The 25664-nt window shown below is 37.5% G+C and overlaps 2 protein-coding genes and 1 pseudogene across 3 annotated transcripts; 1 reads left to right on the top strand and 2 right to left on the bottom strand.

Annotated features, from left to right (window-relative positions):
- Positions 1-700: 700 nt before the first annotated feature.
- LOC6650470 (protein obstructor-E) lies at positions 701-13811 on the bottom strand. Of its 2 annotated transcripts, none has more exons than XM_015176692.3 (5): positions 13647-13811; positions 5991-6200; positions 5744-5932; positions 5470-5680; positions 701-1000 (listed from the first exon to the last, which is right to left on the bottom strand). In XM_015176692.3, exons 1-5 carry the CDS (start codon positions 13687-13689, stop codon positions 946-948), a joined length of 708 nt encoding a protein of 235 aa, XP_015032178.1. In that variant the 5' UTR covers positions 13690-13811; the 3' UTR covers positions 701-945. The 2 variants fall into 2 exon arrangements, with proteins under 2 accessions (XP_015032178.1, XP_002073640.1); XM_002073604.4 differs by lacking the exon at positions 701-1000 and adding an exon at positions 4934-5096.
- A 7845-nt stretch (positions 13812-21656) lies between these two features.
- Positions 21657-22419, top strand: LOC6650302. Its single transcript, XM_023180396.2, has 2 exons — positions 21657-21965; positions 22048-22419. Exons 1-2 carry the CDS (start codon positions 21690-21692, stop codon positions 22393-22395), a joined length of 624 nt encoding a protein of 207 aa, XP_023036164.1. The 5' UTR covers positions 21657-21689; the 3' UTR covers positions 22396-22419.
- Position 22420: 1 nt separating this feature from the next.
- On the bottom strand, positions 22421-24122 carry LOC6650300 (annotated as a pseudogene).
- Between the last annotated feature and the right edge of the window lie 1542 nt (positions 24123-25664).

Below are 25664 nucleotides of genomic sequence, written 5' to 3'. Positions count from 1 at the left end.
GTAACTCTCATTAGTTATTCAATGGGCCAGCTTACTGGGATGCCAGGCCAACTTATCCTTTTTATATGAAGGATCATATGAAAAGTATTTATTATTTGCTTAATAATTGTAAATATACAATTCTTCTTGTTGAAATTAAAGAAAAGGCAAGTTAGATGTTTGCCCCATAGATCATGTTTTTTTCCATAAGTATTTTTTTTATTATTTTTAAACTTAAAACTTAAATTGCATCTATATGTACATTAGATTGAAGTTATTTCTGTTTATTTTAGATGTTTGTATGGTGGTTGCTAAGTGTTTTTTGCTTAATAAGTTAAATTTGACTTTGTTGTGCTTGTGTGGCCACAAATCTGTGGAATACGCGGAATTTGGTGGTGTTGCATCTGTGGTTCATTGCTAAGTTCCTTTGAATTCAAGTGTTTGGGGGGAAATTGGGCTTCTTGTTGAATGAATGGCCAAGTATTTGCTGCTGTTTGTTTGCTTTATGTGGTTACAATTTAAATGAATTTACACATTAAATTTTCGGGGCAAGGTTTTGGCTTGGCCTCTTCTTACATGCCACACATTTGAGAAGCAATTTTTGTCTTGGGCTATTAAATAATTCATTATTAGGTTTTCCTTTCATTGTGGGAATTCTCTTATTGTTCAGTCTTTAAAGTGAACTTCTGTTTAAATAATAGATATATATATATATAGATATATATATATGTGTGTTTTGTATTGTATATACTAGATTTTTCTCTTATAATTCTTAATATTCTGTGTGCATACATCCTTTAGGCTGTGTGGCAAGCATTTAAAACCCTCTCGTTCTCATCTCTTGTTTCTGCTCCTTGTTGCTGGTTTGCATTGACTTACAGCTTTCTTACAATTGCCAACTAAGTGAGTGTGTGTGTGTATATGTGTGTGTTTATTATTATATTTACTGTTGCTTTCTGTTGCTATTTAATAGCCCAATTTTTTCAAAGCCTTCAGGTCTACATCGCCATAGTAATCCTCGCTATAAACAAGAAGCAGAAAAAGTATTAAATATATATATATATATATATATATGTTTGTATATAAATTCCTTTTTATGTAAAATTTTAAAAGAAAATTCTCTCTGATTTGGGTTTATTTGGTTTGTTCTTGTTTCTTTTTGCTTGTATTTGTTGCCTTTTCTCTGGCATTGTCGTGATTTGTTTAATTAAATTTTTGCATTGTTTTTTGCCTTTGCACGCGCCAAGGATTTTTGGGGCATGTGTGTTTATTTGTGTGTGTGTTTGGGTGTGTATGTGTGTGTGTGGGAGTGTGGATAGGACAAGACAAGAAAACAAACAGAAGAATGTGGTTAACAAGTATAAATTTGATTAGGTAGCACAAGCGTTTTGCTTTCTTTCATTAAGCCATGTCCTTTCCCTCTTTTTCTTTCCTCTCAAGTACGCTGATCCTTTATGTAGGAAATTGACAAAGGAAATATTTATTAAAACCATAATTAAAAATAATATTGTTGAAAAACCTTGTTATGAAGGAAGGCACAGAATGTTGCAAGCATGAGAGAGAGGGATTGAGAGAAAGAAGCAACAGAAAGTGATGCACATACAAGGATTTGTGGCTGTGCCAGATAAAATGGAATAGCAAGCGAAAAGCCACAGGACGTCAAGGATTAAAAGATGCCGCTTGCTGGCTGGCTTCTGCTTGCCCTTACCCACAATAACAACATTATCAAGAACACACACACACACACACACATTCAGAGACTCCGACAGACACAGCGAACAACAAATTGCCCTTAAAGCGCAGAATACCAGGATGATAACGGAGGGAGATGATAGGGAACGACATTGGGGATGGCAACGAGATGGGTGGCATATAGTATGTGTGTGTGTGTGTATATGTATGTGTGGTGGGGCAGCTTCTCATATAAAATGCGCGTTGTGGCTCTGGCAAATGACAAAAAGCGCAAGGCTATTAAATTAAATTAAATGGAATTGACCAAAAAAAAAAGAAGACAAAAAAATGAAAAAGGCGAAAAGAACGCGCCCAGGCAAGGACTCCTGTTGCATAGAAGAAGCACTTGGACATGGACATGAGCTTGTTGAGAAGTCAGCGCCATAAATGTCAGAGTGGCGCAAGAGAGGGGAATTGGTGTAAGCTGCAAAATATGGCTCAAGTTTACTAGACCGAAATTGTTTTTTTCCTTTGCACACATTTTTCTTGGCCAAGTTTAAGCACTCATAGCTTCATTTTTGTTTTGTAGCAAAGAAAGAGAGAATGGGGAAAGTGTACTATACTGTGTTATATATTGACAAGCATAACTTTTTTGTTTTTATGTTTTATTTTTGTGTGTGTTTTTTTTTTTTAGAAGCTCAAACCTGTTTGCTGTAGTTGTAATCTATGGGTCTGTGAGTGCTTGTCTAGCATTTATATCATCATTAAAATTAATTAGAGTCAAAATGCTAAAAGGATTTGAACTGCCAAGCAAGGAGCTGGCTATTATCCATCAACACAAGTTGGCTAGTTGCAGTTGCCAAGGAGTCCCATTCATTCTGTTTTGGCTTCGTTTTCTCTGTCTCTCTGTCTCTCTGTTTGTATCTGTTTCCCTTATGCGGTTGGCAAAGTGAATGTGGTGGACAGTTGTATAACTTTGTTTAAGTTTAATCATTTTTGTTTATAAAACACTTTTATAAGCATTGCATTCTGAACATTTCTTTTTCTTTCACAAATCTGTTGAACTTGGTTGAATGTTAATGGCTGAGAGGTGGAGAAATTCTAGACAGACCACTGAAAGGAAGTTTTAATTGAAGATTGCCATGGCTTACTTCTGGAAAGTAAACTATTCTTGGCCACAATAACTACTAACCATGACAAGAGGAGAAAACGTTCTTAAAACATATTAAATTACAAGATGACAACCAGCGGTAAGTCTGTGTGTGTATGTGTGTGTGTATGTGGGTAGCATTAAAAGCTCAAAAAACTAGCAAAAACTGTGAAAAAAATACGATTGAGCCAAGCCAGCGACTTTATATGCTTCTACTTATTCACTGAAATCTCAAAAGCGCCAGAATGTGAAAGAGAAAGGACTAGGGAGAGAGAGAAAGAGAGAGAGAGAGAGAGAGTGTGTGTGGGCTACAAAGCCCTATACATACAGGACCAAGCTGAAAATGTCCTTTAGCAGCCCTAGCAAGTTGTGCCTTGAGTTTGTATAGTTTTATAATTTTTATTTAATTAGTTTTAAAACTTTTTGCAAAAATTTCAGAGTGTGTGGGAACTATAAATGCATACACACTGAGACACACACACACAAACACACATACAAAAGTCACACACTCATACATATAGCCAAAGTCAAGCAAGGCTAAAGTAAAGTTGCCAGATTTTATGAGTTAAGAGAAACGAGCCTAGCCCTCTACACCGTCCCCGCTAACCCCCCCATGAACAAACTATTGCCACATGCACCTAGAAGCCAGCTTTTGTCAAGGACCCGCTGCCCACGTGTAGTTCCCTCTATCTCAACTATATAACTATAGTGTGCGTGTGTGTGTGTGTTCTGGTTCTGCCTGCAATTGTGTTGATAATTTGAAAATTCATTTAAAGTTTTTGTATCGCGTTTTTGTTTATAGAATCTAATGAATAATTAACAAAGTTCTTGTGCATTTGAAAAGACGTCGACATTGTCGGCAACGACAACGACAATCCTACCGAAGGAAGACTTTCTAAATGCTGGACGAAAATGGTTGGCAACTTTTCATTTGTGGCAAATATGGCTGGCGTCAGAAAGTTTTATGTTTGCTTATTATTTACAGACTCTGTAGAACAAGTCAGCCACATAAATAGCGTAAATATAACCAAACACCCCACCCACCTCCCTAGTTATCTCCTCCCCCAGGTCCACTCACAAGGATTCAGTTTGCTCAAAATTATAAATATTTTACGAGCATTTATGGGCAATGCGGTTTTTTTTCCGGCAAAGTTCTTTGACATTTAGTTGATAGAGATATACAGTTTTTTTTTTTTTGCACTTGACTCAATTTGGCCAAAAGGGAATTGAAATTTGCTAAATGGAATACGAAATTTTAACTACATAAAACATTAACTTGTTGGCGAACTAAATTATGAGGCATTATAAGATACACTTTAAAGTCATCAAATTTCAATTTCCATTTGCCTGGCACTAGTTGGAACTAGCAAAAACACTCAATTATTCATTATATAATAATCTTTTGATAAGCCTCATTTGTGTCTAATAGAAATTCTTAAATGATTCCAGTTTCTGTTCATTAAATTCCAGTTTCAGATGAAACAGATTCAATCAGAACGTTTCACATTTCCAACAAATAGAATATTACGATTAACTTTTTTTTTTTTGGGTTTTTATGTATATTTTGTTGTTGTTTTTTTTTTATGTATAAAATAAAATTATAAACTTATAAACAATGATCACTTAAATGTACAAATCTCTAAATTTTACGCTTCATTTTTCTTTTTTGTTTTATGTTTTTGTTGTTGTTGTGAAAGATTTCATCTTTCCTCGATGTTCTTTTTCTGTCTGTCTAAAGTTTCTTTGAATTTGATGAATTTCGAAAATTTTTTGTGAGTTAAAAAAAAAAAAACAGAAACATAAAAGGGAAACAAGATGGAATTGACTCAAAGACTCAAAGGGGAAAAACACATGCGGAAATAAATTAGAAAAGAAAAAGGGATAGCATGATAGATTGTGCGATATTTGATTCTGTCTGAGTTTTTTCATGATATGACAGAGTGGAAGACAGAGACAGAAGGAGAGGGATATAGCGAAATGGCGATTATAAATGGTAAAAAAGAGTAGGCAAAGTAAATTTGGAAAAGGAAATGAAAGGGAAATTGAGTTGATCTTGTTGTATAGTAGTAGTAGTTGTTGTTGTTGTTGATGTTGTAGTTGTAGGTTGCTGTTGTTTAGTTATTATTGTTGTTGTTGTTGTTGTTGTAGTTGTTGTTGTTGTTGTTATAATTATTATGTTTATGAGGTGGCAGCTTTGGTTTTGGGCGCGCTCTTAGTGCGACCTTCAGTGTTCAATCCAGCTAGAAGTTCGCTCTTGCGGATGCTCTTCAGATCCAGATCGCCGTAGTAGTCTTCACTGTAATTGTAAAATTGGGACCAAGGTAAAGAGATATGTAAGAATAGACCAAGAGAGATATGTATGTATGTATATGCAAGTGCCATATGTAAAATCAATGTGTTTGTGTGAGTGTAGAGACAGTGAAAGTGATAGTAAATAGTGAATGAATGTGTAAGAGTATAGAGACAGAGATTCTAAGATTCTGTGTTGTCGTTTTAAAGTGTCGTTTAAGTGTCATTTTTTTTTGGTGCAAGCGTGGCCAGAAACATTTCAATTCAACTCAACGAGCTTCCAAGCAAACAGAACAAACCAAAAGCATAATTCTCACAAAACATACTATACATTTATGTGTATAGAAACTATATTTGAATAAATTGAAATTTTAACTTACCATCCGGGAACATCCTCGGGATCCTCACAGTTGCCTGTGCCATCAGAATCACCAATTTTGAAGACTGTGCCAATTGGGCAACCATATTCGCGAGCAACTCCCTCCAGACAGATGTAATATTTGCGGCAATCCTCGGGATGAGCATGACGTGAGAAGGAACCAGCATTGGCCAGTTCACCAGCAGCTGGGCAGGCAAAACCATTGGCAACCTCTGCAATTAGAACAAAAGTTCAATAAATTTCCATTTGATTTTTCTTTCTTTTAGCAAATTTACCTTCATTTTTGCATTCTGGCACCTGATCGGCCCACATGCAGACACGAGCATCACGATCGTAAGCCAAACCGGGAGAGCACTGATATCTGGAGGGTTCACCATTCCAGCAATTCCAGAACACATCGCATTTGTTCTCATCGGGGAAAATGCCATAGAGGCGGGCACAGTGTGGTGTGGAAATTGGTGGTTCTAAAACCAATAATCTTATTAAAGAAGTATTAATTAAAATAACTTTTGTTGCACTCACCCAACTCTGTGCGATCGCCACAATCAACATTGTGCAAATAGTCACAGTTCTCGGTTAAAAATTTAGAATCTGAGGCATCGAAAGCCAAACCATTGCCGCAGGTCTTCAGCTCGGAAACGCCATTGTCACATTTCCAGTATTTATCGCAAGATGTCTCATGTGGATAGAAGCCAAAGTCATCAGGACACTTGAAGCTCTGTTGGGCCACAGCTGCAAATGAGATGAAAATTATAAGTAAACTTATAATGCAACTATTGGAGTAAATATTTAAACAAAACTATGCAACAGCAGCAGTCAAAGCACATTTTCTATTTAGATTCGGGACCATTAAGTTGCGGTTACAAAATGAGTCCCACAATACACACACACAGACAAATTGGTAAGCCTGTTTAAACAATTACCAAATGCCAATGTATAAATATTTATGATTTATGCTCATTTATTAAGATGAGACAATTTGTCATCTTGCCCAAGAGGCATTCACTTTTAAAACTCACTGAAACTGACAATGAGTTGACAATTGTCAATAAATTTTGCAGACAACTTTCGGCAGATGTAAAAGATATGTATACAAACCTGACCATACATATACATACATGCGTATGTATGTGTGTGTGTGTATATGTATACTCAGATGTATCGTTGACAGCTCAGGGCCAACTGCATTTACTTTTTTTTTTTGTTTTGCCAAGCTTGTTACTTTTGGATATGAAATTACATCGTTACCAACGAGTGAACCGGCCAAGAGTTGAAGCACCTGAAACTCGGCATCAAGGACTTATCTTCCCCTTTTTCGGCTCCATTTCCCCTCTCTCTTCATCGCTGCATCTCTTTCTCTCTCTCTCTCTGTCTCTCTCTTTGGTTCTCAATGCAACCGCAAAGCGTAACGAACTAAATTGCATTCATACAACTAACTAATGCGGTATTTTTGTTGAGCCTGCCCCACGCATTTTATTTAAAATCAAATGGCAATAGTCAAAAAATAATTATACACGTGCACAATGGAAAAGGATGTCTACTCTTTCCTCTCCCCCACGCAATCAAAATGAACAAATATTCGCCACTCGACAACCACATCACTGCACCACCGAGTAGCTACTTCTTCTACCCTCTGTCCATGTGCGATAATCTAATTGCAAAGCCGCAGAGCTGTGGTTACATTGCATTTCCAATGCTCAATCAGAGATGGGGCACAGAAGTGCAGCCTCTAAGCCACGCCCAACTTAGTCATCAAAAAGGTATTGCAGGTAGAAGAGAATAAGCAGGGTTAAGGGTCATTCGGGTAACCGCAGGAAGTCGGCAATTGTGAGATAAAATGTGGAGGGTATGGAAAATTGGGTTAGAGAAAAAGAAAAATCATCGACCCATGTTTGCTCTCTCATGCTTGCCTAAACAACATGCAATTTTCATTTTCATTTTATGTAAACTAATCAAATATCCAAAAATTTACACTATACTCCACACACACACACTCACACACACACACACATAACACAAATGCACACACACCCATATGCTGCCTGAGCTGGCGTATAAATCAAAACTTTTGTATCAATAAAATGATTTTGTAGAATTTAATTAAAAAATTTTGTTTTCATTTGGCATTTGTTTTTGCATAAACATAAATACTTTAGTGCCATATTTACATATGTATGTGTGTATTTGTATTTGTGTGACTATCTCTTTATGCATGTGTGTCTGTTTTTATGCTTATGTAGTTAGCGGTTAGTCAGTTGGTTGCATGAGTCAGCACTTGGCTGCACAATTTTTTGATTGTTTTGTTTTACATCTGTAGGGATTTGTCTGTGTCGGTGCGTATTTGTGTGTGTGCGTGTATTTTTTGTTTATTATAATAATTCTGTTAATTACACAATTGTTTTCGTTTTTCTATTCTATTTCCATTTCCACATGTTGGCTAATAGTTTTTAAGCCGGTAATTATACAGTAAATGTGTGGAGAAAGCATCTTCAGCACTCTATTTAACATGTTTTTCACTCCACCACTTGAGACTCCAATTCAAACAGAAATTGTAAGTATAATTTAACAGTTATAATAATTCAGTTTGGTTACCTTTTGTCGCCTCGTTTGTTCGGATTGCAATGCGGCAAAAAGGAAGCCATCTAACAGAAGTGCATGGCGAGCTGTGGCACATTTGCTGGCCGCCACAAGTGCAGACCGCAGCACTAATGCGCTTACACATACCATCACACACACACACACAAACACATAGTGATGATTGTGCACTTAGTGTTAAGTATGTGTGTGTGTTTGTGTGTCTATGTATGTGTAAATACCACATGTTAGCTAAACAATTACCTCAGCGGCAAAAGGTGTCTATGGTCCATGGCATTGCATTGAGTTTACGGTGCGTATGAGCAATGTGGCCTAGCCATATACACATTTCTACAGATCTAAGTTATAGTTACTTTTAAAAATGAACTTCTAAAAACATTGTCATATATTTAAAGAAACATCATTTTTTTCAGTTAATTAATCATTAAGAAGCGGAAAGAGCACAACTGATATTTAATTTGGGGGTCACTCATTAACTTTACTATTCATTATTTCTGTGTTCCAGTTCGTCAAAGATATATATATCTTTATTTCGTATTGTTTTTTGTTTTAAGTATTTTTAATTTGTATGCTCATTTAGTTATTAACTCAAGTCTGTTTGTCTCAATTTCTGTTCCAGTTCGATACACATTCGATCTCACATTTGATACTAGCAAGAGTTTGTTAATTTATGTAAATATTTAATTTAAACAAATTCATTGCCAACGTGACATAAGATTTTCTTTTTTTTTTTTTCATCTATTTATCTAGAATTTTAGCGAAATTCTAATTATGTCATGGAATTTTGTTGTTTACCTTCTAGAAGGTTCTAACCAGCTCTAAAATGAAAACGAAAGCAACGGCTAGCCCACATTTAAGTCGTGGTTAAACCGGTTCAACTTGAAATCGATTCCAGCAACTATCTCTCACCACAATTTACTACTAACCCACTGTGCCGGGGTACATATGGGATTCTTTTAGCAACATTTACTATATGCGTTCCTTATGGTCTAGTGGTAGTTGGCTGCTTGTTATTTAATTTACTGCTTGCAATAATTATTTTATCTATCAATTTTATACGCTTAATTACAACTATTTTTTTTTTTCGTTTTCGTTTTATGTTGCCGTTGCAATTGAGCAAATATTGTAAACGGGTGTCGCCGGTCTGTTTCTCTCTTTGTGTGTGTGTGTGTGAGTACATATATTAAATAATAAATATTTATTGACATTTTAACAGTTGAACCGACATTTATATTGGTCGCGTTGTTGGTTCATTGCGCACCATTGGGTGACCTTGTGTTTGTGTTGCTGTTGTTGTTGTTGTTTATCTACTGCTACATCCGTTTGTCCATTAACATAATCATTTAATTAACCAAAAACATATACAATCACACAAATTGCAAACTTTATTAAGCAGACCAGGCATTGGCAACAACAACAAACAAAAAAATACAAAAAAATAAAACGAATCCAACAAAAACAACACCATAAATCGCATTACTACATAATGTAATCAAATTAATTCATGTTTCACTTAAATGACAGACACTGTCAAGATGCAAATAATACAAATTAATTAATAATTTAAAATTACCAATTAATACTCTGTTGAATTGCATAAAATTGTATAAATATCTTTTAATAATTCAAAATGACATTTGAGATATTTACAATTTTCTGCAGCTAATCCAATTCGATATCCTTAACTTCACATTATATATATATATATGGTTTCTTTATATGAATAGGAACTTTTCGTATGGCTTATGCTTTTTATGGCAAATATTTTATGACAAATGGTGACAAATATGCAAACAAATTTCGCTGTCAGCAACTAGAAAAATATCAAGAGACAAAAGCCATTGAACCCAAAAGAAGACTTGAGTGCCAGGGAAAACTAGAAATGCAACGAATTTTTCATATTCTCTAGAAAGCATTTACTCTCGCTTTTATTTCCATATTCCCAAGAAAGTATTTTAATCTAAAGCTTTAGTTTTGGCTTTAGTGAGCGTACATTATCATATGAGGATTGATAATGATAGAAATATATGAAGATATAGATTCTTTCAAATATTTAAAGAGAACAGAGAAAGATTTTAGTTATACTTGTCTAGTTTTTCTTTAAGTGCAGCATACTATTAGATATTCTGACTTAAAAGTCGATAAACGATTTGTATTTTTCTATATGTTTAAATGCAAACTTCTGGTTCGATTTCACACGCTTCTTGTATAGTGTATTAGAATAATAAACTTTGTTTTTCTGTTCGGGGGCGTTAACACTGTTTCACATTCCATAGAAAAGGTCTTGAGCAGCATACTTACATATGTATGTATGTACCTTATGGAGCTTTACTTGATATAACAGTGTTTATATATTCTTTTCAGGCCACCTTCACATATGGTATTGTATGGAGGGAGAGCTATAATCGTTTCCAGCTAAAAACGTTTACTACTAGATACATATGTCGGTTGGTATATATGAATGTGGCACTTGTATCTATCATTTGCTTGTGGCAAATTTCTGAATATTGTCGGTTGTGTTTATTGTTGTCTGGCCTGGGCTGACTTGGCCGGGCCACGCCGGGCCGGGCCTGTCTTGGCCTGGGTCTGCCATATAAATCAAGAAAATTGCTGACATTTAAGCACGTTTCTTTTCGTGTCTTAGTCTCTCTCCCTCAACTCCAGTCTCAGAGAGTTTTGGTATTTACACAGCAACAAACACTCGAGTATTTCCGTTAAATGCTGTTGTTATTGTTGTTGTTATTATTGCTCTTCTTGCCAAAATCCAACAAAAAAAAAAAAAAGAAGGAAAAGATTGCCAAACTGTTTTGGGGCAACCAAGTTGGTAATGATATTTAAATATTTACCTACATTGTTACCGGCATGCTTCAAATGTGGGTTAATCTGCGTTTCATTTTGTTTGTCTATTGTTTGCCTTTTTGTTTTGCCTTTTTGGCTGCTACGCTCGGCTGATGTGTCATTCTAGCCAACCAATCCTGGCTCATATTTGGCCATAAATCCATCCATAGCCAAAGAATACGACTTAGACGATATCTGATATGTGTGGGTAACATTTATTTTTCAAATTTAACGCATCAGCGATGCAAATTGATTTGCCACATTCTGTGTGCTGCAAAAGTGGCATGCAAATTGACTTTCAAAAAGCGTTAGCTATGTATGTATGTATATATATATTCTTGTTGGCTCTCCAACTCCCCCAACATAAATCAGTATAGATAGCCCTGGTAACGTGTGCCAGGGACGTCGTAATGCATCCTATGCTGGCGCCATTGCGGCATATAACGTCGGCCCTTTTCATTTGATTTCTGTTGCCACAAAATAAAAACTTTTCAAGCGTGACTAGCTGCTTTTGATGTTGTTGTTGTTGTTGCTGTTGCAGTTGTTGGTTGGGCAATGGCAAAACTTTATTTTTCTATGTGTTTGCCACGTTTTAATGTTGTTGTTGTTGATGATATTGTTGTACTTTTAGCGGTTGGTGTGAGTTTTCGATACCAAACCGCAGCAACAGCCAACAAATGCAAAAATACCCCAAAAAAAAAGAAGTAAAAAGAGCCGCACACAAAATGCGGAAATTTATTGTGTGTTTTTGGCATGTTGTTTATTTTTTCTACTATTTCGGAAATCTTTTGGACACTTAAATTGTTTATCGCTGTGATTAGCATGTTTGTGGTAACTTTTTCAAACTTTGTAGAAATAAAAAAAAAACAGCCACCGGATTCCCCCAATTCCCAACTCTAATTCCACTTGCTTCAAGTGTTTGTCTCAATGAGTGTTTACTTTAAGAGCCTCAAATATGAGGACAGAGTCCACTAGTTTATTTACTAAGAGTGCATTCAATGAATTGAATGGCTTTTTATTGAAAATCTGATAAAGTCCAGTTAAAATAAGCGACTTTAGTCAATATATGCAATAGGAAAGTGTTTTTCAGACATTCAGAGCAAAATTAGGCAACATCTACTAGAGAAAAAGTTTCACAAAGAGAGTGTTAGAGAGTTTCCTTTCATTTCTCACAACTTTGATATTCAAATGAAGCCATTAACTTGGCTAAAAACTCAATTCAACTCAAGTTGAATGATCGATTATGCCGTCGTTACATAATTAATTCCAACTTGAACTTGACAATGTACGAGGCATGTACTTAAGTGGCAGTTCATCTGAAATGGTCCCCCATTAAATGTTTATGCTGGTGAAGTTTAATAACTTTTTAAATTGTTGGCAATTAAAAAGGCAGCTGCCAACCAAAAATAATAGCCAAATTACTTTATCGGTCATGCACGACTTAACAAAAATGCATGGCACGCAATTTGCAAAAAACAAAATATTTCATACGAAAAGTTGAACAACCAAAACCAAACGAAAAATTCCTCATCGACAGGCGGTGGCTTTGATTTTAATTTGATTTGTTTTTGATTTGAAACGGGTTTGTCTGTGACATTTTTGGGGAGCGGCTGCCTTAAGCCAAGTAGTTAACAATTTCGATCTAAGCTGATTGACTACGCATCATTTTGGGCTAGCAAAAAGTCTTTCAATGTCAATGTCAATTTAAAGAGCAAAAAAGAAAAAAAAAACTAATTACTAAAATTGGCAAAAAAAACACATTTTTGATATTTGCCACACCCAAAAAGCACTTTAGTTTTGAAATGCTATTAGATAAGGCCAGACCAGATCAGGTCAGGCCAGACTAGACCAGTCCAGATCAGATCATATCCCAGTTTCGACTCGACTTGAGTAGGGATTGCCAATGGTAACTCAAAGCTAAATTTCGTTAGATCGATTGCAAAATCAAACTGCAACCAAGCCGAACCAGAAAACCAAACGTATCTCTGTGTGTGTGTATGTGTGTGTGTGTGGCTGTTGTAACCTCTCGAAAAGTCTGCCTATTTGTTGTTGTTGTTGTTATTTTTTAAGGCGTCGCCGATGAGGTAATGAAATCGAAACGTACCCAATAGATACACAGATACCAGATACAGTTACAGTTACAGTTACAGCAATGGCTAAAAGAAACGCTCCCCATTTCAAGTGTGTGTGTGTCTACAAAAGTGAACTGAAAAATGCAAGTTAACGTGTCGGACTGATGATGGCGTTAAAGAGAAGAAGTCAGGGGATGAGGGGAACTCGATTACGTTTATGGTTTGCATTTGATTTCTCCTTGTTTCTCTCTCTTTCTTTCTCTATTTCTATCTCTATTTGGTCCCCTTCTCCATTTTTGTTTTTCAAATTTATTTTTTATGTTTTTTTTGTTAATTTTTTTGTTTTTTTTCTTTTTTTTGGCGGGGGTAAAAGTGGAGCAGTAAATGGGTGATAGTTGATTTACTTGTTGCACAAGCACAAGCGCTTAACAAAAACATTAAAACACTCTCATTTATTGCACTTTTCAACACTGTTGCTGCTGCTGCTGCTCAGATGTTGCTGATGTGTGTATATATGTGGATGGATGGATGGATGTTGCTGCTGATGCTGCTGTTGCAGTTGCCGTTGCTCAAGTGTCCTTCATATATATATATTACGCAAGCGGAAAAGCGCTTTGACTGATGAATTGTTTTTGTTTTTGATTTTTTAGCAGATAACAGGAAAAATACATACCGGCTCCAAATAATGCAACAAACACAACTAAAAACTTCTTCATTTTCTGTTATTTGTAATGGGTTTCTATATATATTTTTCCTTTTTTTTTACTATTCCTATATATTTGGATTTGGACGAAATCTTTTGGTAGTTAGTCGTTGTTGTTGTTTGTTTAACGCGCACTTTTTGTTTTTGCTTTTTTTTTTGGTAAGAAAAAACTTGACAACGAACCACCAGCAGTTGGACCGACGACTTGGACTTGTGTGTGGCGATTTTGCTGGTGCGGGATCTTTTTATACCGCTGCGCATGCGCGCCAGCCGCGAACAATCCAGACACGACGTTGGCGTCGCTGCCAGCTGCGCTGTCTTTTCTGGCAGCGACGTTGACGTCGACTGACATTGCATTGAGACCGAACGAAGCTTCATAGCAGTCAGCTTCTGCTCTCGCTTGCTCTTTCTCTCTCTCTCTCTCTCTCCCTATACAAATCGCCTGTAATTGTAAACGTTTTTTTTTTTTTTTTTTGGTATTTTTGTTAAGTTTTTTGTTAACTGTTTTTTTCGTTTACCACTTTGTATGCAGGCCTCAAAGTGTCGCTGCCTCTGGGAGCTCTTTTGTTGGCAACCCACAAAAGCATTTGTCAATTGATCGAATCTGATCTGTTTTTCTTTTTTTTTTTTCTTTTGGTTTTACTTTTTAGTTTTGCCCTACCTGCGATTTTTTGCATATTTTTGGCAAATGGAATTTCAGTCTTAGATTGGCTCAAAGGCTTGCGGCTAATTATATTTGAGTGCCGTTCCCCTTCGGGTAGATACACATTTATGAAAAATGATATGGTAGAAAAAATGGTGATAAATTCATAGTTGAACTTCACCCAATTGAGAAGGAGGCTGAGTCATCCAATTGGCATTTACACTATATTTCTGTGAGTGCTTCTCGAGTGAGTTGTTTTTGCCAATTAAATTGCGGCTTGTTAAAAGTTAATCAACGCAATTAACATGATTTCTTAATGCAAAAACGCAATGTGATGGTCAACCGGTGGACGGTAATGCATTTCAAATTATGCATTGCAACGGCAAATAAATAAATAAGTCGAAGTCTGAGAGCCAAATAGCCCAGACAGTCAGTCAAACTAGCAATGCTCTATAGGTGGCATTTAATAAAACAAGCCAGGCCCAAAGCCATCATGTTCCACTGCAGTGCGTGGAGAGTAAAAGGTAGGCCAGTCAGAGACCAGTTGACGGCTATTAATACTGACCCAGCACGGCGGTCAACGGCAGCCACTACACTCAACGTCGCCTTTGAGTGGGGCAACAAAAAAACAGCCACCAACAACAACAATTTTCAAAAAATGTGTGCAATTAAATGCAAGAAAAGTGATTCAAGGTTTCGGAATGCAGGAAGAATATGAAATTACAGACACTGACAGAGAGCGAGAGAGAGAGAGAGAGAGAAACTGCCGCAGAACAATTACAGTTGTTGGCCGAATGCGAATCGAGTTGGCTAGAAGACTTGCAATTGGTTGTAGCTGTTGCTGCTGCTGTTGTTGCTGTTGCTGCCCACAATGCCAGACAGCGAACCAGTTTTAAAAGTGCAAAAAAGAAAAAAATGAGAAAATACAAAAACAAACCAAAGCAAAAGTCACCACAAACTAAGCTACCTTGCCAGCTATGTACACTTTCGCTTTCAATAGCCAAGCTGCCGTTTGCCACATGCAATATGCATGTGAGGCTGTTGCAGCAAATGCATATATCTATATATATATATATCTGAGGGTTGGAAACTGGATAAATAAATAAAAAGGCCAGCCTCTGGCTACTGGAATACCTCATGAAACAATCGCTCCCGCTGTTGCCTGATTCATTTTATACCAATTTTTATACCCTTTAGCAACTGAGAGAGTATAGTTCAGAAAGTCATCGAATGTTGTATAATGACTAAGTATTGCTAGGAAGAAATCTCTTTTTGGCAGACAGCGACCATTTCTGGAACAATTTCTTATTAAATACGATTTTTGAATAATTAATTATTTACTTGTCCTAATTTTAAATGGATAATAATTGCTAATTTGTTAGGAAGAAGCATTTATTTAAAAAACAGCAACACTTCTCTTTGAATTTCATAGATTACATGGAAAGTTTGGCAAAGTTTATAACACGATTTTTTTTAACGACTTATGACTAACCAACATTGACTTTTAATTGTATAGCTTAATTAAACAAATGCGATATAGAAGAGTGTATGAGAAGTTTTAAAGGTTAACAACCTTATTGGCCAATAGAAAATGCATTGAACCAACTTATTTAGGGCTCTTAAAAATAGCCAGCACTGAAGCTTTAATAGACCACTTCACTTCGAAAACCACTTAAATTTTTAGTGAAATTTGCTCAATAAATCATACTTCATAATATTCCCATTTTATTATGCAATCAAATTGCATCTCCCATTTGTGTATCTCATAAGCCGTTAAGGAGCAAATAAACATTCATTTATATAGAGTTTTCTTTTCTAGCCAAAATCTTTGCATTTTATTCTTTTAGGGTTTGGTCTCTTGTTGAGCTCAACATGCCAAACCTGAAAATTTGTTGTCTAATTCACCGTCAAGCGCAGCTGTCGATGAGGTGTGTGGCGGTGTGTGGGGTAGAGAGCAAAGGGTGGGCGGTTGTGATTTGCAATGAATTCGAGTTTTCGCCCAACTTTTGTCTGGCATTTCAAGGAGTGCACACACACACACACACACACACACATTTTGACTAGACATTGCAATCAAACTCAATTCGAAATTATGCCAAGTAGTCAAAAATTCTAAAAGTGCCGTTTACCAGCTAGTTAAACATTGACCAATAGTTCAACATAGTAATTTGTAAACAAGAAATTAAAAATATTTGAAAAATGTTAAAATTGCATCAGCTTGCAAAGCAAATCAAATAGCCACTACCTGGAGTGTCAGAGAGAAGAGAGAGAGGGGGAACTGACTAGCTGCTTATTGCAGAGATTGTGAACGGTTTTAATTGTTGGCTTTTTTTTCCAAACAATTTTTCTATTTCATTTTTTATTTTTGTTGTTGTTGTTGTAACCCATTTGTGGGTGGGTGCGGCTCGCCAAGCTTGTATGTGCAACGCGGAAGAAAAGTTGTTTTGGTCTGGCCTGCCCCTGTCCATCTCCCCTCTCCCTGATTCAATGGCCACCCTCCATTTCGATCAATCGTCATCTGCATTCCTCTCTCTTGCCACCTATTCTCCTCCATGGTAGCATATGCATGCCATTTGTATGCTATCTGATTTGTTGTCATCGCACACCCAACTAGTAAACACGAAGTATGCGTGTGTGTGTGTGTGTGTGTGTGTGTATGGGTGTCGCATTGATCAACTGAATATTTTGGTTTGTCTGATTTGGCCAGGCAAGTTCTTGGCTTTAACTTGCTTGGTTTATGCAAGTGCATTTTCATTTCGCTGCTCATTTCAAAACGGTAATTTGTCAGTCTGTAACTGTAGCTGCGTCAAGTTCGTGACTGGAATCATTCGTTTTCAATAGCAAGCCCGTTAGAACGGTTTTCATTCAATTATGACTAAAATTACTGTCTATCCAGGGGTGTATGTGAAAGGGGGGCCAGAACAAGAGTATTTGGTTTTCGTTTCAAAATATCAATGCGATTTAAAAGTAATTTTTCATTTCTTAATATCTTTTTGGCCTTAACAATTGTATTAATGAGTTAAACCCTGACACTATCTAGTCATTGTGTTTCTTTTGTCGTATCAACTACAACAAATTTTGAAAACGTCCTCACAATTTGCTAACTATATTTCGCTAAATATGTTATATTTAGAATTCTAAATCTCACTTTTTTCATTTAAGGACCATTAAATTTTAAAGTTGTAATCAAAAAGATTTACTAAGTATTTCTGATTTTTAAAATTATGAAATACAAGCCAAGTACAAACAGAATTTGTGAAAAAGGACTGTCCTCCTCATTTTAACTAAATAAAATGTAAAGACTTGTTCCACATTAGTTATAAATATTTGTTTTTCCAAGTTACCTGCAGGTATATTTAAATTCAAACTATTTTGGTACAGTTCCAACATAAAACTGACTAATAACCATTTTATATTTGGTCAATTGAATCAAATCAACATTCTATATTCTAGCTACGTCCATGAAGCAATTGAAATGCATTTAATGACCTAGTTATTTGGAGTCTAGGGAAAAGCGGATGACGAATGAAAAACTGATGTGTGAAGGTGGAATGGAATGAATATGTGATATGAATTAAGGTTATCAGGCGATTTGCATAGCTCAAGAGCAAAAGAATATAGTATATATATTTGCTAATAGGATCTTAATTACTTAACTTTAGTTGGAGAACTGATATTGCTCAAGAGCAAGTATGTATATTTGTTTGTTGTCATTTAAACACTTGTTTTAACATAATCCATTATCAAGCAACACTTTTTATATAACAAGGCTATTGCGTTGCCTATGACAACTATTTGGCTTGGGGTATTTGAGAAACTTGTAAAAGCAAAAGCTAAAGCTTTGGGTCAATATAAGATTGCAGTTTGAACTGCATCGACTGTGTCGTTTGTTTTTATTCAAACGTAACGGCCTTATATCAATATATTTATTGTACAATAGCTGATCTTTTTCTCATTTCACAGTTCACAATTTTCATTTATTAACTAATTTCGGATTTACGTAATCTCCTCACCCCACTCCACAACACTCTTAACGGGCCGCCGATTATTACACGCAACCACAGACCGAGGTCAATGATCAGAGAAATTTACTTTCAAAACCGACAAAAAAAAAAAAACAAAAATCAAAAAATCTGCTTTTCTTTTGACGTGAGAAGTGCTTAAAGTTTTATGTATTTTAATGGGCGGAAGCTTAAACGAATATATATGTATATGAAACTTGAACAAATCCAATTTAGCATATAAGTAAGCAATTGAAAATTTTTTAAAGAGCTCTTATAATGGACATGTTTATCTTATGGGGCAGCAGCAGACATCGCCCCAAAAAAAAAAAAACATCAAAAAGAAAAAGAAAGATTCAAATCAACATCTTCATCTTCGTCATCGTCATCGTCATTATTATCAACATAGCCCACACCTACATTCACGAAAATGAGGGGCTCCCAAACACCGACAATGGCGGACTGACTGCATTTTACCACACTTGAAATTGCAATACAATGAATACATCTGCATAATTAATTCCCACTAACGACGATGCCAAGATGCCGAGCTAATGAGTTGGATGTTTTGCACCAAATTGAAGGCAACAAACACGCACAGGTTGTTGACTTCTTAGCCATGCCCATACCCATACCCGATGCCCATACCCCATACCCCATACTCATAATCATAACCGAAAAACGAAAAGCAAAAGTAAACCCAAACTTATGCCGTCGCCAAGTGAATTAATGGGTGGGAGCTCACTTTCGGTTTTTCGGCTTAAGACCATTGTCTTACAATATATTTAACTACTTAGAGACAGATGCTGCTGCTGCTGCCTTGCCACATTTAAAATCCACATGCTGCTGCTTGCTCAGAGATGTATTTTTAATTATGGTCATTTGAAGACTCTATATTGGCTTAGCACTTCCCCCTATTCCGCACCAAAAACAACAAAAAAAAAGACCAAAAACATCCATGGCAAAACTAACCCCGTTAAGCGGCATTTTGATTTGCATGCGAAATCTGCCAAATATTGCACAACCTGCACAATAACTTGATGTATTTTTAATTATATTTGGCGTTTTGTCTGTTTCACAGCTGCCAGATCCAATTTGTAAATGTCATTAAACGCAGCTGCCGCAAGAAACCCTACCCAGAAAAGGGTATCTCTCTCGCTCTCTCTCTCTCTAAATGGGTATCTCTTCTGCATCTGTGGCCCAAGTTCAGGTTGAAAGTGTACCAAGGACACTTTATTGTTATCTCGTACCCATCTGATATCAAAAGACTTGCAGCTGGTTTTTTTTTTGTGTTATTATTAAAAAAAGCACGAATCGAATTCGATTTTAGTTTCAGTTTCTTTCTCACCATAAAACACTGCCAAAAAAACGAAAAAAAAATCAAACCATATAATAAAAATCGAGCAAGCAAGAGAGTCAGATGGATGGAAACAAAAAACCCGAACGCACCCTGCTAAAAACTGGGTTATAACCTTGAAAATCCACACAAGAAACGTTTAAAATGTTCGAACGTGTCAATAAATTGTTTGCTGTGCGACATAAAGACCTCTCCCCCTCCCTTCCCACACACACACACTCTTGAAAGAAAGCCCCTCTCCACAAAAAAAAAACAATAACAAACTAAATCTTATAGTTAATATATTCAAATCTATGCTAAGCTTAATGAAAATGCTAAACAGTTGAACTGGGAACTGCCAGCATTTCGAAATCACATTCAAACACATTTTCCATAAGACACACACAAGACAAGATGATAAAGTTGCCTAGGCTGTTGCATTTCAAATTGCCAAAGGTCAGTAGTTGTAGTTGTAGTTGTAATTGTTGTTGTAGTGGCAGTTATTCTCTAGTTTTTATAACGGTGCAACGATAAGGTGTACATCTCCAGGTGACTCTGGCCAAGTCCAGTTTGTTTTTTTGTCCATTGAATGTGTCGTCATCATTGCCCCACAGTCAGTGGCGTGGCTTGTTGTGGCGACAAAAAGCCGTTTGGCAACAACAATAAATAAATAAATAAATAACCAACTGATGGACTATGAAAAAACAATTAACTATATAACGAAAATTTGTACACAGAAATTGACAACGGCCGGCTAACTGACTCTGTCTCTTAGAGTGAAAGAAGAGAGGAAACAACCAAAAACAACTAAATAACAAAAAGCCAAAAAAACTGGATTTATAATTTTGTTTTTTTTTTACGGCCAAACACGCAAGAAAACGAGCCAAGGTCATTGCAAAGTGGCTCCAAAAAGAAATTGTGGAATCATGGAAGAAACGTGGATTGCGGTTTCATACGATTCGTGGAAGTCTCCAGTCAGTGGTTGCTGTTGTTGTTGATGAGGCTGATCTGGCAGAACCACTTTGAAGATTTCAGTTTTTGTTTTTGTCTACTCACTTGCAATTGTCGATCCATTGAATGAAAGAAACAAAAACAAAAAAAATGAACATCTTTATAGCTTATGGTAGATGAGTCGCAAAAGTATATTTTGTATATACACACATATATTTCTACGACGTGTTTAACATGTTTCTTTTGCCACGAATCCGAATCCGGTTGCTCAAAAATGCGTAAAGTGGGACGATGTCGCTCCTTTACAATCGAAAACAACAACAGCAGCAACATTATTAAAAGCCTGACAAGTGGACGGGCAAAATGCCAAAATAAAAACACAAAATCAATTAACAACATCAACTCAATGGCTATTGGGATTGTTGTTGGCCTCATTGGCAGGTGTTGATCAATAGTAGTACAAAATAATTGTGCAGCAGGGCGCTGGCTCTGACTCTGACTCTGGCTTTGGCTCTGATCACAATGGGAGGCAAATATTATGCAATAACTGCGGCCATTCAAATGTTGTTGTAAAATCTAGAATACAAAACGCGTACTGGGCACAGGGACAGACCAGCAGTTCTTTTGCGTAATCGAGGCCTAAACTTGAACCAAGCATGTTGAAAGAGATTGAGCAGCTTATCAGTAGCTCAAATTGAACTTGATGTAGTCTCATATTTTGGCTTATCACTTGTGGCCCAGGGGCGTAGTGAATTAAAGGAAAATTAATCAAATAAATCCATGGCGTATTCCAGCCACGTCCATGACAATGCTTTAAGAATTGTGCAGGGTTGAACATCTAAATTTGTCAGAGATTTTGCCCCAATTTTAGTATTCGCCGAAGTCTAGAACGTGAAAGGTGACAACAAAGGAAACTTCCAGCAAAATGAATGCTAGGTCATTGCTAGTAATAAGCCTCTGTTTGGCTTTAGTGGTGAGTTCAGAGCAGGCCAAACTTTGAGTTTTCCTTGACATTCTTTCTTCCGTTTGAGCAGTGTGAATGTCACTCATTCGAGGGTGAGCAAAGCATTCTACAGCATTGCATGGAAAGCCATGGTGGTCTATCAACGGAAAATGTAGAAAGATTGGCACGATTCACACAATGGTCGGCCACGTATGAGGAAGTACCTTGTTTTACTCAATGCTATATTGGTGAGATTGGCATCTATGATGCAGAGCTGGGCTTCAATGAAGAGGCGACTGTTAGGCATTTTGGACGTCCCCTCTACAATGCCTGCCGGGAGAGATTAGCATCCAACAGGGGACATTTTGAGAGCAGCTGTGATCATGCCTATGCCGGCTTTCACTGCATTGCCAGTGTGAGTAGAATTGTGTGATAAGATAAGGAGGACAATGACCCCTTGCCAGCTATAGACACTGATTATTCTTCCTATTTCACAGATGGAGAACGATCCATTCATTCAGATCGAGAAACTGCCAAATGTAACAGAAACAGCCAAAAGAGTCATGAAGGAATGCCTGCTGCAGATCGAAGAATCCGAACGTCATCGCATCAATGACTATCAGAAGTTTTCAGTTGTCGAACCCATTCCTTGTTATACACGCTGCTTCATTTCGAAGCTGAGATTATTTGATGAGAAGACGCGTCGTTGGCAATTGGCAGCAATGCGACGCGAACTTGGCGTCCCTCTGCAGGGAGCTCATGTAAATGGATGTAACCAACGTCGGGGCAGAAATCCCTGTAGCACCACCTATCAGCAGTTTACCTGTTACGTCATGGCCAACTAGAAATTAGAAGTGAGATATTTTTCAATATAAAGACCTGATTATATTGTGACCTTATGGAAAAACTTATTCTTAACTAATTTGATTTCGTTTCGTCGACTTGCTCAACAATAATATTGCCATTGAGGCGCTCCCAGCAGATGTATTCATCATACATCCAGGAGCATTGATTCGTTGGGGCCTGGCGTTGCTCCTTGCTGCTCCAACACTGACTGTAATCCAATTGTTGCTGCTCCTGACGACTGGGCCCAAAAGCCTGTTCCCAGTTGCGTAGCCGCCAGTTGCCCTGCTCGTCGTAGAAATTCAAAGCGTCGGCGAAACATTGAAAGAGACAGGGAATCGATTCCTTTGGTTTCAATTTGCTATACTGTAGTAGTTCCAAATTTGTGGCATTTAGTTGGCGAGAGCATTGCAATAAGGTAGCTAGGCTGGTGCCAGCATGGATTTCCGCCTGCTTGAGACAACGTAGGCCTCGATACGCATAATTGCAACCATCACGTGACCTGCGCAGCAGCTCGAATCGGCAGTAGTTGTAGATATCCGCCCCCAGTTCATCGGCCACACGTTTACGTTGCCATTTGTTGGACTCGATATCGAACCAGCCCTTCTCGCTGGCCACACAACGCATCAGACAGGGCAACTCTTCGCGTGTCCATTCGCCATAACGTTCCAATTTCTGTAGATCACTATTAATGCGTTCGGGAGTGCTAATCTCCCGCAGACATTTCTCCAAGATCTTGGCATCGCCAGCCAAATAAGCTGCAACTGTAACCTATTCGAAACTCAATTAGCTTTTACCATAAAACACATTTGTTTATTTACCAAAATTGAGCAAAATGCGAGCGGGTAAATAATATTTGAGATCATCATCTTAACACTGGCAATGCACAAAGTAGACTGGACAAGGGCCAATCAGCCAGAGAGCTGATGGAGCGGCATGCAACTGTGTGTTAAGGTTATCAACAAGTTCTTATCATGCCCGAGAGTTCAATGAATGCTGAACAACGCACTATATAGTAGATGCACCATAGCAAACCAAACAGCCGCGGAGAGTGAGCTGACTCTCTCTCTCTTTCTCCCTCTCCTTGGCATAGGTCAGTTTCGAGCAGATTTTATTCAACAGACTACAAAATATCACATTATATATGTATGTATATAGAAAACTCAGGCAAAGGTCTTGCGGACCACATGACGATTAATGGGCAGCCAGCATGAGAAGACTCGGTTGGCCCAGACGCAGACATCCGATTCGGCCTCATTGTGATCGATGCACTTCTCCAGACCATGACGCACAGACTCCAGATCTTTGGTATTTTTGGCAGTGAATTGACTGATGATGGCCTTCTCATTGAAACCCTTGTTTTCGGTGAACAGGCCAAGTTTCTCCACAAAACACTTTACATAGCAATTGGTTCGTCTATGGGCGGGAAATTCGTAATTCAAATATTTCTCGTAAATGTCATCGGGCACATTAAATTCCTCACGGCACTCCTCGAATGCTTTTTCGGCATCATCGTGTGTGCGTAATTGAAATTTGGCTGAAGTCTTTGGAGAAGCAAAGAGGAATTTGAGTGGGTAAGGATAGTTGGTTAGTTAGTTAGTTAGTTAGTCGGTGAGTTACCTGGGCCACAGCTACAGCAGCGATCACAATGAACAGCAACGTATAAGATTTCATCTCTCTTCCGTTTTGGGACCGTTTACTCGACTGGTTTCTCGCAGGGCTCGCGTGCGAATGTGTCGAGGTAGCCAGCCAACTTTAAGATTTTCCATAATTTTTTTATAAATCTATGTATACACTAAAAATCGAGCATGCATTGCCCAGCCCGATCGGTCCAAAAAGCCCCCACCAAGTATATAACACGCCAAACCCGTTACTGTGTGGCGCTAGGTGGTTGCTAGCTGGCTGGCTGGCTGGCTGGCTGCTGGCGCTTGGCTCTTGGTGGTACCCTTGCGTCAGTTTGCTCTTAAAAAACAAAAAAAAAACGGGTAAGTGAAGCAGCGACCAAACTGGTTCCGTAGTGCTGTCAACATCATTGTTGGGCCGCGTTTTACCTGCAATGGTTATATAATCTCCCAAGTCAGCGTCGACTGCGGCAGCGGCAGGGGCAGGGGCAGCGACGGCCGCATAATGGTTACGTTTTGCTTAAGCCAATTAAACGATTTGTTTTCATGCCACACAAATTCACTCTGCCACCAACGAAAAGATTTTTTATTTTCATCCCCCCTTAAACGAAAAAAAAGAAGAAAATGCATTTTATTTTCTATATATACATATATATTTTTTGTTGTTGTCTACTTTTCCCTCTGGCTTTTAGTGTCGTTGAAAATTCTAACACCTCGATGGCAACCAGTTAGCTGCACACTTCCGCAATGAATGAAAACGAATGAAAACTCGTACCAAAAAGCCGAGAGGAGGCAATTCTTTTGTGCACCTGTCACCTGGTTTTTCGGGGAGAAAAAGTAAAACATTTTGTTTGTTTACTCTTTTTTATGTCACGCGGCAACAGCACACCAAAATAAATTAAATAAATTATTCAATTGAATTTATTTATTACCAACCAATTTGAAAGCTCAACGGCACTTTTGCATTTGTGTAATTAACGGCAGGGTATATATACATACATATATATGTATATAGATATATGTAGGAATGTGCCACAGATTGCATAGGGTCAACTCTGTGCCTTGTGGCAGCATCACCTAGGCAGAGACCACACCAAAACCAGGCCAGACCAGACGAGACAGCCAGGTCACATAACCCTCAGGCAGCAACATTCAGTATCCTGTACATTTTTCTTTCGTTGTTGCTCTTTTTATTTCGACTCTTATGTTCCTGGCATGTCAATGACATTGGTGTGGGTTCTTGAACCCTACACAGACAGACACCTGGAGAGAAAGAGAGAGAGAGGAGGAGACAGAGTGGATCGGCTGTGTGGATTGCGTGTAAACTGAAACCGAAGGGTCCATATGAAAGGATTAGCCTTGGCACAAAATATCTAGTTATTGTCTGATTCGAAAGCAAAATGGCAAACAATTAAGAAAATTATATTCGGTTTTTTCTTTTTTGCTTCTTTTACGTTTATCGAACCAAATTGAACCTTTGCCAGAATAAATCCACTGTAAATATATGGCTCATTTAGATTGCTATAGTTGAACTTCAAGACACCCAATTTGGAAACTTACTTAAACACACTCTCTAATTTAATTGTAAGTAAGTAATCCCGGGTTAAAAGTTCATAGCGTTATGAGAATTCAATGAGAATTGAGCATTA

The sequence above is a fragment of the Drosophila willistoni genome, chromosome 3R, assembly GCF_018902025.1.
Source record: "Drosophila willistoni isolate 14030-0811.24 chromosome 3R, UCI_dwil_1.1, whole genome shotgun sequence".
NCBI lineage: Eukaryota > Metazoa > Arthropoda > Insecta > Diptera > Drosophilidae > Drosophila > Drosophila willistoni.
The sequence above is the reverse complement of the archived record's forward strand: the minus strand, read 5'-3'. Positions and strand labels throughout refer to the sequence as shown.